The sequence below is a fragment of the Dreissena polymorpha genome, chromosome 1, assembly GCF_020536995.1.
Source record: "Dreissena polymorpha isolate Duluth1 chromosome 1, UMN_Dpol_1.0, whole genome shotgun sequence".
In the NCBI taxonomy this organism is placed as follows: domain Eukaryota; kingdom Metazoa; phylum Mollusca; class Bivalvia; order Myida; family Dreissenidae; genus Dreissena; species Dreissena polymorpha.
The window spans coordinates 185,906,510-185,918,852 of record NC_068355.1 but is presented as its reverse complement, the minus strand read 5'-3'; the positions used below and the strand labels follow the sequence as shown (position 1 = coordinate 185,918,852).

General features: G+C 35.6%; 1 protein-coding gene across 1 annotated transcript in view; it reads right to left on the bottom strand.

Annotated features, from left to right (window-relative positions):
* LOC127864229 (uncharacterized) overlaps positions 1-12,343 on the bottom strand; it is a 108,842-nt gene that overhangs the window by 14,352 nt on the left and 82,147 nt on the right. Inside the window, exons 2-4 of the mRNA XM_052403919.1 lie at positions 4,309-5,276; positions 3,035-3,392; positions 2,317-2,382 (exon numbers count right to left, since the gene is read on the bottom strand). Of these exons, the coding sequence (XP_052259879.1) occupies positions 2,373-2,382; positions 3,035-3,392; positions 4,309-5,239 (1,299 nt within the window). The 5' untranslated portion in view covers positions 5,240-5,276 and the 3' untranslated portion in view covers positions 2,317-2,372. The remainder of the gene's footprint in view (positions 1-2,316; positions 2,383-3,034; positions 3,393-4,308; positions 5,277-12,343) is intronic.

Below are 12,343 nucleotides of genomic sequence, written 5' to 3'. Positions count from 1 at the left end.
CCATGAAATTGGGAAAAATAGCGCGATAAACCATGAAATTGGGAAACATTATAAATATGATTATAAGAACAGAATTAAAATTATTTAAGTATGTTTGACAGCATTTTTATATTATAAAGTACTAATTTAATGTGTTCTTACAATGAAGACAATGTTAAGTTAATATCCTTCCACATTCATATTGAACTTGCAATAATCTATATAGATTCTTAAATATACCATTTAATCATAACCTCTTTAACAGTAAGAATTTAATTCAGTATTCTTTTAAATTAAATATCATATGGTGAAAACATTAACACATATAAAAAAACGCTTTACTGGTCTTGCTATGTTAATGATGTATAATATGGAGTTAAAATAATTAATTTCATTTCTTTACCTTTCAACATCTTGCACTTCAATGCTATTTCAGTAAACTGTAAAGCGTGACAAACATAATAAAGCAGAATATGCATATGAATCTGATTTTACACAGATCCACTAACATATAAATCATATCATGTTTGTCTCTTTCCATTTTCGAAGGATACTCATCTTAAATGCATTAACTTTGTGAGTAACATTAGACTAACTCCAATTTCCCAACACTGATTTCCGTGATGCACATTCACTGTGAAGATTTGTAATAAATATTTGTTGTTTTTATCTCAAACGTTATATTTTGCGTTAATTGACACACGCATTAAATTATTCCGTAATAACCATTTGATATCCGTTGTTAATTTGAATGTTATTTATCATTTTCGCCGCGCATCGCAAATTTCTCGTCTGCTTGCCGCCATCTTGGGCGTGTGTAAAAACAGGCGTTTACAATCGGGATACATGGACTATCGTCGGTATCCTCCGCAATATACAGAGAGATGTGGATAGCAACGTAAAATCGTATTCGGCTAAATTCGCGAAAAATACGTAAGTCAGTTGTTGTTCGGCGACGACTCGGCAACTCGATCGACACTCGTTCGAAATTATTGCTAAATTACATTGTAATCTTATTGGCTTTATTGGGAAAATTTTGTCTTATTTTGGGAAATTTTAATCAAATTTTTGGGAAAAACGTCATTTTTTGCAATTGGGAAGCAGCCGAATATCGGCTGTAATTTCCGGCAAAAAAAATCACTGAATCAAAAGGGGTAATCTGCGAGTCATGATCAATCTACCCATGAAGTTTCATGATCCTAGGCATATGAGTTCTTGAGTTATCATCCAAAAACCATTCTACTTTTTCGGGTCACCGTGACCTTGACCTCGTGACCTCAAAATCAATAGGTATCATCTGCAAGTCATGATCTATCTAATGATGAAGTTTCATGATCCTAGGCGTATGCGTTCTTGAGTTATCATCGGGAAACCATTTTACTATACCGGTTACCGTGACCTTTGACCTAGTGACCTCAAAATCAATAGGGGTCATCTGCAAGTCATGATCAATCTACCTATGAAGTTTCATGATCCTAGGCGTATGCGTTCTTGAGTTATCATCCGGAAACCATTTTACTATTTCGGGTAACCATGACCTTGACCTTTGACCTCAAAATCAATAGGGGTCATTTGCGAGTCATGATCAATGTACCTTTGAAGTTTCATGATCCTAGGCCCAAGCGTTCTCGAGTTATCATCCGGAAATCACCTGGTGGATGGACCGACCGACAGACAGACCGACCGACCTGAGCAAAGCAATATACCCCCTCTTCTTCGAAGGGGGGCATAAAAACAGAAATAAAGTCATTAACAACGAGATTTAACAAAAATTGTTTAAACCCTTTTCTGCATAGATACGCATAATCCCGTCTCGATTGATTCCTTAATACATCCATATGAAACCATACTTTTCATCTATTACTGCCAACTTACTACTTTTATCGTTGCTACTCATTGCCCGATACTCTCGTATATTCCATTATTAAAAGGACATTCTGATAAATATTTATGATAAAAGTGCTTAAAATTTCCAATAAACACAAACATTCACCATTTGTTGTCAAATTTTGGCATATATGTAACTGTGTAAAGATGTGATAAAAAACGTCCAATCGGGGCGTTTTTTTCCACTAAACAGGCGTAAATAGTCTGACGTGATGTTCCTGTTTTTATGCATTATAATTATTATATCTCAATCAAATTTCACTTAGATTTATAAAAGTATATAACTATCGTAAAATGATTTTATTCGTATAATTTGATATATTAAAAAGAATGATATTAAATTAGTTTTTTCCCAAATCAATTGACTTTTCACAGGAAAATATTTCAAAACCACAATGGCATTTTTCCCCAAAATGACAAAGAAAAGGTCTGACAACGGGTCTATGTTACCTTCTGCGTAGTCATGTCATCCTTGTCCACCACATCCTCAGCATCCTTGTTCTGACTCAGCAGCCACTGTAGCAGCAGAATAGCTTGATGTATTTCTTGTATGTATATTTAGGAATCAAACAAATTTATAAAAAATGTAATTAACACACACACGTTTATATAAATGTAATGAAAATCAATAACAAATTTTCAACAGCATAAAACATGGCAAATTAATAAATCTCACATTAAGTGTTACCTTTCTGTAAACATTGCGTACAATATCAATATATGCTCCTCCAAAGTTTACTTAAACAATTTCATATTTTATAAAAAAAGTATTCATCTATATACATTTCTTACATGGCATGGTGTTTATAGAAATGAAAGTTTAAAAATAGCCTCAGTTGCTATGTACATATGCATCTATGTAGAAATATGAAATTTTCAGTTGAAATGCTTTGTTTTTCCATGCAAGAACTTTAGTTTACAAGAACTAAATGTTAGGACCATAATGACACAAATGATATGACAACATAACATAATATGCATTAGATCTAATGTTCAAACAAAAACCCTCACATTGTATAATCAGATAACAATATGTGTACATAAATTATTTGTATCTTTAACTACCCACTTAATGTTGTATTGTAACATCACACACTACTATGTTCGTATGCTAAACAACACATTGTCATTGAAATACTAATCACTAATTACAACAACTAATACATACATGTACACACTATTCCACTCTGAACACCAGGATGTTGTTGTTCCATTCCTGTCCCACAATGATGGATGATGTGGTGCTGCTGTAGCAGACTGACAATGGCCTCCACACTCCATCCTCCTGAGTAGCAAGATTAGCCAGCTTACTCTCTCCCTCCCAGCCCACCTGTAGTACATTGGAGGACAGCTCTCCACAGACCAGCACCTGGCCTGCAGGGTCACATGTAGACCAAGTGGGTCACGTAGTGCTGGGTCTGTGTATGTAGCCAGGAGTGTGCCATCCCTGGCCAGGGTGAGAAGCTTGTCCTGGTAGCCTGTGATGTACAGCCTGTCCCCTGTGGGACTCACAGCACACTTGTATACTGCAAAACAGAGTAACATCAAGATATTGAATTACTGTCAATGTTAAATAATCTTATTAAACATACTGCAGTGATATTGTATTACATATGTGTTGGTTGCTATAAATAGACAATAAACATATGTTAACATATGCATACATTTGAATTATTTAATAGTTATGTATGGCAATAAATTTCAGTGTTATTGTGTAAAAGTGATATGTCTAAATGCGACTGGTGAGGTAGAAATGAAGTGATATATACAATTGCAAAGATGGAAACAATTACACAGATGAAAATCATTACACAGTTCAATCGTCATGTGCATATGAATGTTACTATATGCAGCAATAATAGATTTCCAACCCTTGTACACATGTGATAACAATGTACTGACATACATGAAACTTACACAAGCAGACATACTTCATACATGTGCTGTGTTAAGACTTTAGTTACGTATGCAAAGTGTTTATAACAAGAACAATAATTTTTCAAACGAACAAAATATTGAGGCTTTTCTATCAACAAAAGCAAGATGTTAAAATGAATAATAATAATTACATACATACAATGTACATTTGAAAACTTCTTAATATCCGTCTTCAGCAATTTAAAGTGTATCCATTTTATATGATCATAATTTATTTTTATTTACAAAACATATTGCATATGAACAGTAATTTGACAACCACAAAACTGAATGATAGGTCAGAAAGTGTGTCTTTGCCAGGAACTCAGTTTCTATTTATAGACACGTCATGTAGTGACAGTCAAAATACTGCATTACTCATATATATAAATCAATAACAGAGAACAACTTTCCTGCTGTTATTATAATTCATTGACACAAACACATTTTACAAATATTAAGTTTAACAATAATTTGTAATACATATTCCTGATGATATCAGGATAAAACCACCATGATTCTTACCTGTAACAGAAGCTGATGTATCTTCATACAGTCTGCAGACCAGTGTCCCACTCAGTGAGTACTTGTACAGGGCAGTATAAGAGCAGATGAACAAGTCTCCCTTGTGGTGGACAATAGCATAACAGTCTTGTCGTAACTGAAGCCTCCTGCCAGGAACTAGCTTGCTCTGGGTGACAGTGATAAACTGGACCCCATGATCACCCAAAGCCACTGCAGCCTCACTGGGTGTGATGAGACACATGTCCCATGGCCTGGCATTCACACCCCAGTGACTCACCACCTGGTACTGCTGGTTCAGCAGCTTGACTTTGTAATTCCACCAGTCTGCAACCAAGACTTGCCCATCTGGGAGAGCACATACCGCAGTAATTGAGCATGTTCTTGAATCACTAGATATTCTCACTTTGTACTTAGACACCCCTTTCACAGAGAACAACTCGTCTGAAAAGTTCTCATTCATATATATCTCACACTGTTGTATTTTGTCCAGACATTTGTAATGGGTTATTAAGGAGAGTTCTGGTTGATACTTCACTTTCTGCATGGCTTCATGGAGTGGTAACAATTCACCATGATGTCTGATGCAGGTTTTGATCACACTGATGAGAGGAGCTTGTTTAAGTTTCAGCTCTTCTTTCTGTTCCTTAATAGAGCATTTTTCAAAATCTGTTAATAATAAATTTACTTTCTGACGAATTTCATCTACTGTATATTCCACGTTTTCAAATGTTTCATTCATGGAGGTGTCGTCACATTGGACTAAGAAAGATTGTATATTAAGTCGCATTTTCTTCACCTTGTTTCGCTCAAATTCAGCATAGGAGCTCCGCATAGCCTTCCTGCTGTCCTCCCTATACCTCTGGAGCTTCTTTAGTCTTGAAAGAGTATTTGAAACTCTCACTGACAATTTCTTTAAATCTGATGACTGCATTTTGACTTCAGAAAGAACTTTCAAATGATTGCACTGCCTGAAAGGAAAAACACAATTTCTATAATAAAATCGTCATATCAATGAAGATTAATTTTTTTTTTAATATACCGCATGCTCATAGATATTCATACATTAACAAGCGATGTGTTTGTCAGAGACACAATGCCCCTTACTGTGCAGTTTTTATTTTTTTATTTTATTATATCCCTTTGAAAAATATTACCTCCCTTGTGAAAATGATCTGTACCTGCCAAATGATATAAAATAGAAATTATCTCCCTTTAAAGCTTGTTACTTCCCTTTGATTTTGTTTTTTAACCTTTAACCTTGAAGGATGAGCTTGACCTTTCACCACTCAAAATGTGCAGCTCCATGAGATACAAATGCATGCCAAATATCAAGTTGCTATCTTCAATATTGCAAAAGTTATGGCCAATGTTAAAGTTTTCCGACGGACTCACAGACTGACAGACGGACTAACAGTTCAACTGCTATATGCTACCCTCCGGGTGCACAATACATTGCTAAAGATACAATGGTAAACACAAGTGTAAAGATCAAATCAATTAAATTTCTAAGAAGAGTTCCTTGCCTTAATACCCCTGTAAAAACTTTTTTTCTGTAAAGGTAGGACATTGCTAATCTCGATTTTAATGTTCAAAATTGGTTTTATGTGTTCCGATCTGTATCCTCATTATGCTTAGAATTTCTGGTAATGTATTTAGATACCTCTTAAAAACATGTCAAGCTTATTTTAAACGAATAATTAATCTCGAACATACATGTTTGATCTTTGCCCTGTTAGCATGAACTTACTATTTAAACAAAAAGTGAAGGCTTGCATATGTAATGCCTAAACCATCTGGAGGACATTTGCAACAATTTATTAATAAACAGCATTAGAAGTGATTAGGTTTCAGTTGAATTTCTCAACATTTTTACTTTTGATCACTAAGACATTGACATTTCAGCTCTGAAAAAAGGTGTTTTTTTGTTAAAATCTGGGACCGTTACCTGGCCCTTTTTCCAAATCTCAACAAGAGCTGTGTTTGTTAAAAATTAACTGCAATACAAATATGCACAGCAGCTATATTGCAATTGATAACATCATGACAAAGATATAGCGCATTTATATTCAACAAAGTAACGAGAACATTTCAAAGCTGATTACAATGGACCATAACAAAACTCCACCTTGATCTGAAAGTCATGCAGGTAGACTTGCACAACAAAAATATTGTCAGTATCTAAAAGCATTGGAAACAAGTGTTACGCGGTCGGAGACATATGCACATATGCCCCCCCCCCAAACAGGCTTTGAACTAGTGACCCCAAATTTCAAAAGGGGTCATCTACTGTCCAAGGCCAACGCGCATGTTAAGTATCAAGCCAATCGGTCAATTCGTTGATGAGTTATTGATCAGAAACTATTTTCACACTTATTGAGACAGTGACCTTGACCTATGACCTAGTGACCCCAATTTTGATAGGGATCATCTACTGCCCAAGGCCAAACAGCATGGAAAGTATCAAGCCAATCAGTTGATTCGTTGAGGAGTAATTGATCAGAAACGCTTTTCCCACTTATTGTGCCAGTGACCATGACCTTTGACCTAGTGCCCCAATTTTTCTAGGGTCATCAACTGTCCAACGTCAATGCACATGAGAAGTATCAATCAAATCGGTGAATCAGTTGACGAGTTATTGATCCGAAACGATTTCACACTTAGTGTGTAACAGTGACCTTGACCTTTGACCTAGTGGCCCCAATTTCAAAAGGGGTCATCTACTGTCCAAGGCCAATGCGCATGTGAAGTATCAAGCCAACTGGTCTGCCGACATTCAGACTGGTCTACTGACAGGTCTATCGACATCACAGCCATCAAAACAATATACCCTTTCTTCTTCGAAATAGGGGCATAAAAATGCATGAAAGTTGTTATTTTTTAGAAAATGTATTAGTCGTATGCATTTCTTTTCCAGAAATAGAATGCCAGACTGATGGAAAGATGTACAGACTGACAGACAGATGGATGGACAAACTGCTATACAGACTGCGACTGCTATATGCCATTCTAACTACCAAACAGCATATGTGTTTTGCATTGCTTTGAAGGTATATATTTGACCTTTTACCTTGAAGGATGACCTTGACCTTTCACCACTCAAAATGTCCAGCTCCATGAGATACACATGCATGCCAAATATCAAGTTGCTATCTTCAATATTGCAAAAGTTATTACATATTTTAAAGTTGGAGCAAACAAACACTCAAAACAAACCAACAGACAGGGCAAAAACAATATGTCCCCCACTATAATGGTGGGGGACATAAAAAAAGGTATATTTTCCCGAAAGGGCTTCCTCAAATTCCCATATGGAAGGTTTCCAAAGGAATCAACCAAAAATTTGTTGTTGTTAACAAATTGGAGCATTCAGTTAATGTCCAAAAGCATCTCTACAGGCTCAACCAACCTGAGTTAATATAATATTGAAAACACTGTCAATTTTCAAGATTTTTTTATTAAAAATAAAATGTAAACATTTTCAAGATTTGTGGTGTTACATTTTCAAATTTCATGATGAAAGAAAAAGTTACAGTCCACAAAAGCTCAGGTGGATGCAGACAGCATACACGCACTTTAACATTCACAATACACACTCAACCATTCTGGCAACTACATGTACGTCAAACTTTTAGCAAGTGTGCTAAAATAACGTTAACTATTAATTGTGACTGCTGTTTATGAAACATTTTACACAGTTTTTGAAAAAGTTATATTAACAAACACAAAATCATGTGGATCAGTTTCTGACCAACAATTAGTACATATAATTGTACAGACGTCCCCAAAAAAAGTCTGCCCAATTGCCATGATCGACAAAGTTTAAGTGGTACAATATTCATTTAGCAAGAATTGGTCCAACCTAATCCACTTGCTTTTTTTAAAGACAAAATCCTATATGTTATTGTATTTGACAGAAAAATTTATTAAATTGCAGCATTTTACTATAAATCAGCTATATTGTTGTTTGTTCACATTCTTCAATTTTTTGTTGTGCTCATGCTCTAAAAAAAATACAAATAGTTTTTACCGTTTGAAGTCACCAGGTGCATGTGACATATTTGACAACCTCATTTTACTAAAATAACCTTTATTACAACAATCAAACACAGCTATGGGTTATGAAACAAATGGCACACGCAGTCCAAGAGGTGAGTGTGTTGACAAAAAAAATTGAAAATTAATTAAGCGTACAACATAATAAACTATGATGAAAAGCTTATTCGATGCCTCATAAACCTATAACATAAACATTAAAAAAAATCCTTTTGTACCATTTATTAAGTGAGATCCTAGTCTTTGTAGATTGGTATTAAATTAATTATATAGTTATATATTATTTTAATATATTACATCATGTATTATTTTATGTAAATGTGTGTAAAAACAACTAAAATACAGTTTTTGGGGCGATTGCCTTCTGCAATTCGCCCCATAGGTAACATACATGTAATATACGTATACCGATGAAATAAGTCCATTACTGCAACAAACCACTTTGCATCCACGATTCTGCATTCACAAACAAAATAGCTCCGATCGCATGGAATTAGTATTAATGCGTCACAAACACACTGTGACAAAGTACATTGGTATTTTCCATTGAAAAAATTGACCAGTCAGAAGATAACAAAGCTGTCGGAAATTGTTTGATTTTTTATTAATACATATTGTGGGACTGAATGTGTCAGCAAGCTCAGTCGGTAGAGCACCAGAATGTTGAACTTGTGGTCACTTCTTTTCCTATTATTGAATGAATTTACTTTATTCTTTGACAGAACCCCCAATTGGACAAGACCTTTCTGTTGACTTTTTAAGCTTGATCCATGGCTGACATTGACCTTTATCATCCAATTGCTCAAAAACTAAAATTTGCCGTATCTTACTTGATACTGAATGGATTTACTTTGTACTTTGACACACACGGCCCGTGTACTTAGACAATAACGATCCATAAACCTTACTGTACTAAATAGAAATTACTGCAATGCTTGTCTTCATTTTATGCTTTGCAGTGGTTTATAGATAAATATCAGTGAAATAAAACTGGTATTTCACTGTTTTAAACAGTGAAAAATAACAGTGAAAAATATCGATATTGTTCACTGTTTTACTATGGAATGACGTAATGTTTTGATAAAATAATGTAATAAATCCAGCAAAATTATCTAGTTAAACTCTTTTACAATGTAAATAAACTGTAAAAAAGCATAAATTAAAAAGAACATTTGTTGGATTCGATGGAATATCGATATTAATTCACTCGTGATCATAAAAAAATACATATTTTCACTCGTGGCTGCGCCACTTGTGAAAATATTATTTTATATGATCACTTGTCAAATTAAATCGATATTTCATCGAATCCAGCAAATATCCTCTATTTATCAAATCTATGTCAGGTTTGGAACTGGGTAAGTGTATTATATCTTCCCAGTTTTGATATCAATTGGCAAATACGACAATTACTTGCTTTAAAAAGCAGCATTTTCATTTAACTCCAATAGCTTATAAATCATATAATGTTGACAGCCTGTCACCCTTCCTTAGTTCCATCTGTTTTCTTCAAAAAAGGTGATTAGTTGGCATCACGGTGTATAGCGTTTTAACGACCATAAAAGTTTGAGCAAAATCGCCCAACCAGTACTTTGAGTACTTTGATTATAATATGAGTTGTGCTAGAGATAACAAGAATATTAAGTTATACATTGGTCGAACAAGTTTTGACAGGTTGTTGAACAAAGGGTCTTATTGTTTTGGAAAGTCTTTTTGCAACAAGGGATGTTTGTAAAACATGAATGCCCCCCATATGGGCTGTAAGTTGTAGTGGCAGCCATTGTGTGAATACATTTTTTTGCACTGTGACCTTGACCTTTGACCTAGTGACCTGAAAATCAACAGGGGTCATCTGTGAGTCATGATCAATGTACCTATGAAGTTTCATGATCCTAGGCGTAAGCGTTCCTGAGTTATCATCGGGAAACCATTTTTCTAAGTTGAGTCACTGTGACCTTGACCTTTGACCTAGAGACCTGAAAATCAATAGGATTCATCTGCGAGTCATGATCCATGTACCTATTTAGTTTCATGATCCTAGGCGTTAGCTTTCTTGAGTTATCATCCGAAAACCATTTTACTGTGTAATGTCACCGTGACCTTGACCTTTGACCTAGTGACCTGAAAGTCAATAGGGATCATCTGCGAGTCATGATCAATGTACCTATGAAGTTTCATGATCCTAGGCGTAAGCGTTCTTGAGTTATCATCGGGAAACCATTTTTCTAAGTTGAGTCACTGTGACCTTGACCTTTGACCTAGTGACCTGAAAATCAATAGGATTCATCTGCGAGTCATGATCAATGTACCTATGAAGTTTCATGATCCTAGGCATAAATGTTCTTGAGTTATCATCCAGAAACCATTTTACTATTTCGGGTCACCGTGACATTGACCTTTGACCTAGTGACCTGAAAATCAAAAGGGGTCATCTGCCAATCATGATCAATGTACCAATGAAGTTTCATGATCATAGGCATAAGCGTTCTTGAGTTATCATCCGAAAACCATTTTACTATTTCCGGTCAACGTGACCTTGACCTTTGACCTAGTAACCTCAAAATTAATAGGGGTCATCTGCGAGTCATGATCAATGTACATATAAAGTTCCATGATCCTAGGCCTAAGCGTTCTTGAGTTATCATCCGGAAACCATCTGGTGGACAGACATAGGGACGGACCGACATGTGCAAAACATTATGCCCACTCTTCTTCGAAGGGGGGCATAAAAATGTTATTTATATACAAATAAAGCTTATTAACATAAAAAAGTGAAACTCCAGCTGCTGTAGCAGTATTGAATTCTTATTTTAAACAATTAGTTGGCCCTTCATGAAGGTACTTATTGTTTTTTATGTTATAACCAGAGCTCCAGATAAGGGCAGTACAGCCGTAAATACGCCTTTTTCATGAAGATTTACGCATTTATTTTTATTAACTGGACGTACAATAACGACTTTAATATCCATTTTACGCATTTACGAAAAAAATCTGGCCGTACCGATACGTCCGTGTCAGCGCGGCGTGATTTGTTGGTCTCTAATCTTACGGCGCTTTTCGTTAATTTAAATTACCGAAAAGTTGTAGACTGGGTTCATATCGTATTGTCTTTTTTGTCGCGTGATTTCCTGTAACTTGTAAATCCGTCAAAAACAATATGTCTGCGCGCAATGGAATGACGGCTTAACCGAAAGCAGTTCAAAACAACACGTTGTTGTCATATAATGACTACATACTGTGTCGTCTAACCATCCTGACATTAAATCGGTAAACCCAGAAAGACATTATCGCCCAGATATCAAACGATTTGATTGCATCGGTGGCTTAAAACGTTAGAAAACACAATGGAAAACGGATGAGACAGTGAAATAAGTGTTCATTTACTTAGCTTACTAGTTGGCTTGTGTTTTCTTGTCAAGAAAAATGAAGAAAAAGTATTAGTCATGAGTTTTAATGTGTAGTTGTATTTGCATCATAATTCAGAATAAAACATGCATGCCCCCTATATAGGCTATAAGTTGTAGTAGCAGCCATTGTGTGAATACGCTTTTTGTCACTGTGAACAACGGTGGTGGTGGTGGTGGTGGTGGTGGTGGCAATGGCGGCGGTGGCGGTGGTGGTGGTGGTGGTGAACCATTTTACTGTGTTGAGTTTTTCTTCGAAAGGGGGCATAACTAGGTACAGAAAATGCAACCTTAATTTCATTTTTGCCCGATGTTTATTGATACAATGCATTACAAAAATGCAGTTAGCCTTACATTTGGTAAAATTGAAATAAATTACAAGGGAGGCAAAGGCTGTAACAAAAAGAACATGCATAAACGGTAGTTGTTTCCCTTGTTTGAACCATGCTAAATCCTTTAAGTGCCTATTTCCAGTAACTGTGACCTTCACCTGTGACCTTGACCTTTGATCAAGTGACCTCAAAATCAATAGGGGTCATCTGCGAGTCATGATCAATGTTCCTATGAAGTTTCATGAT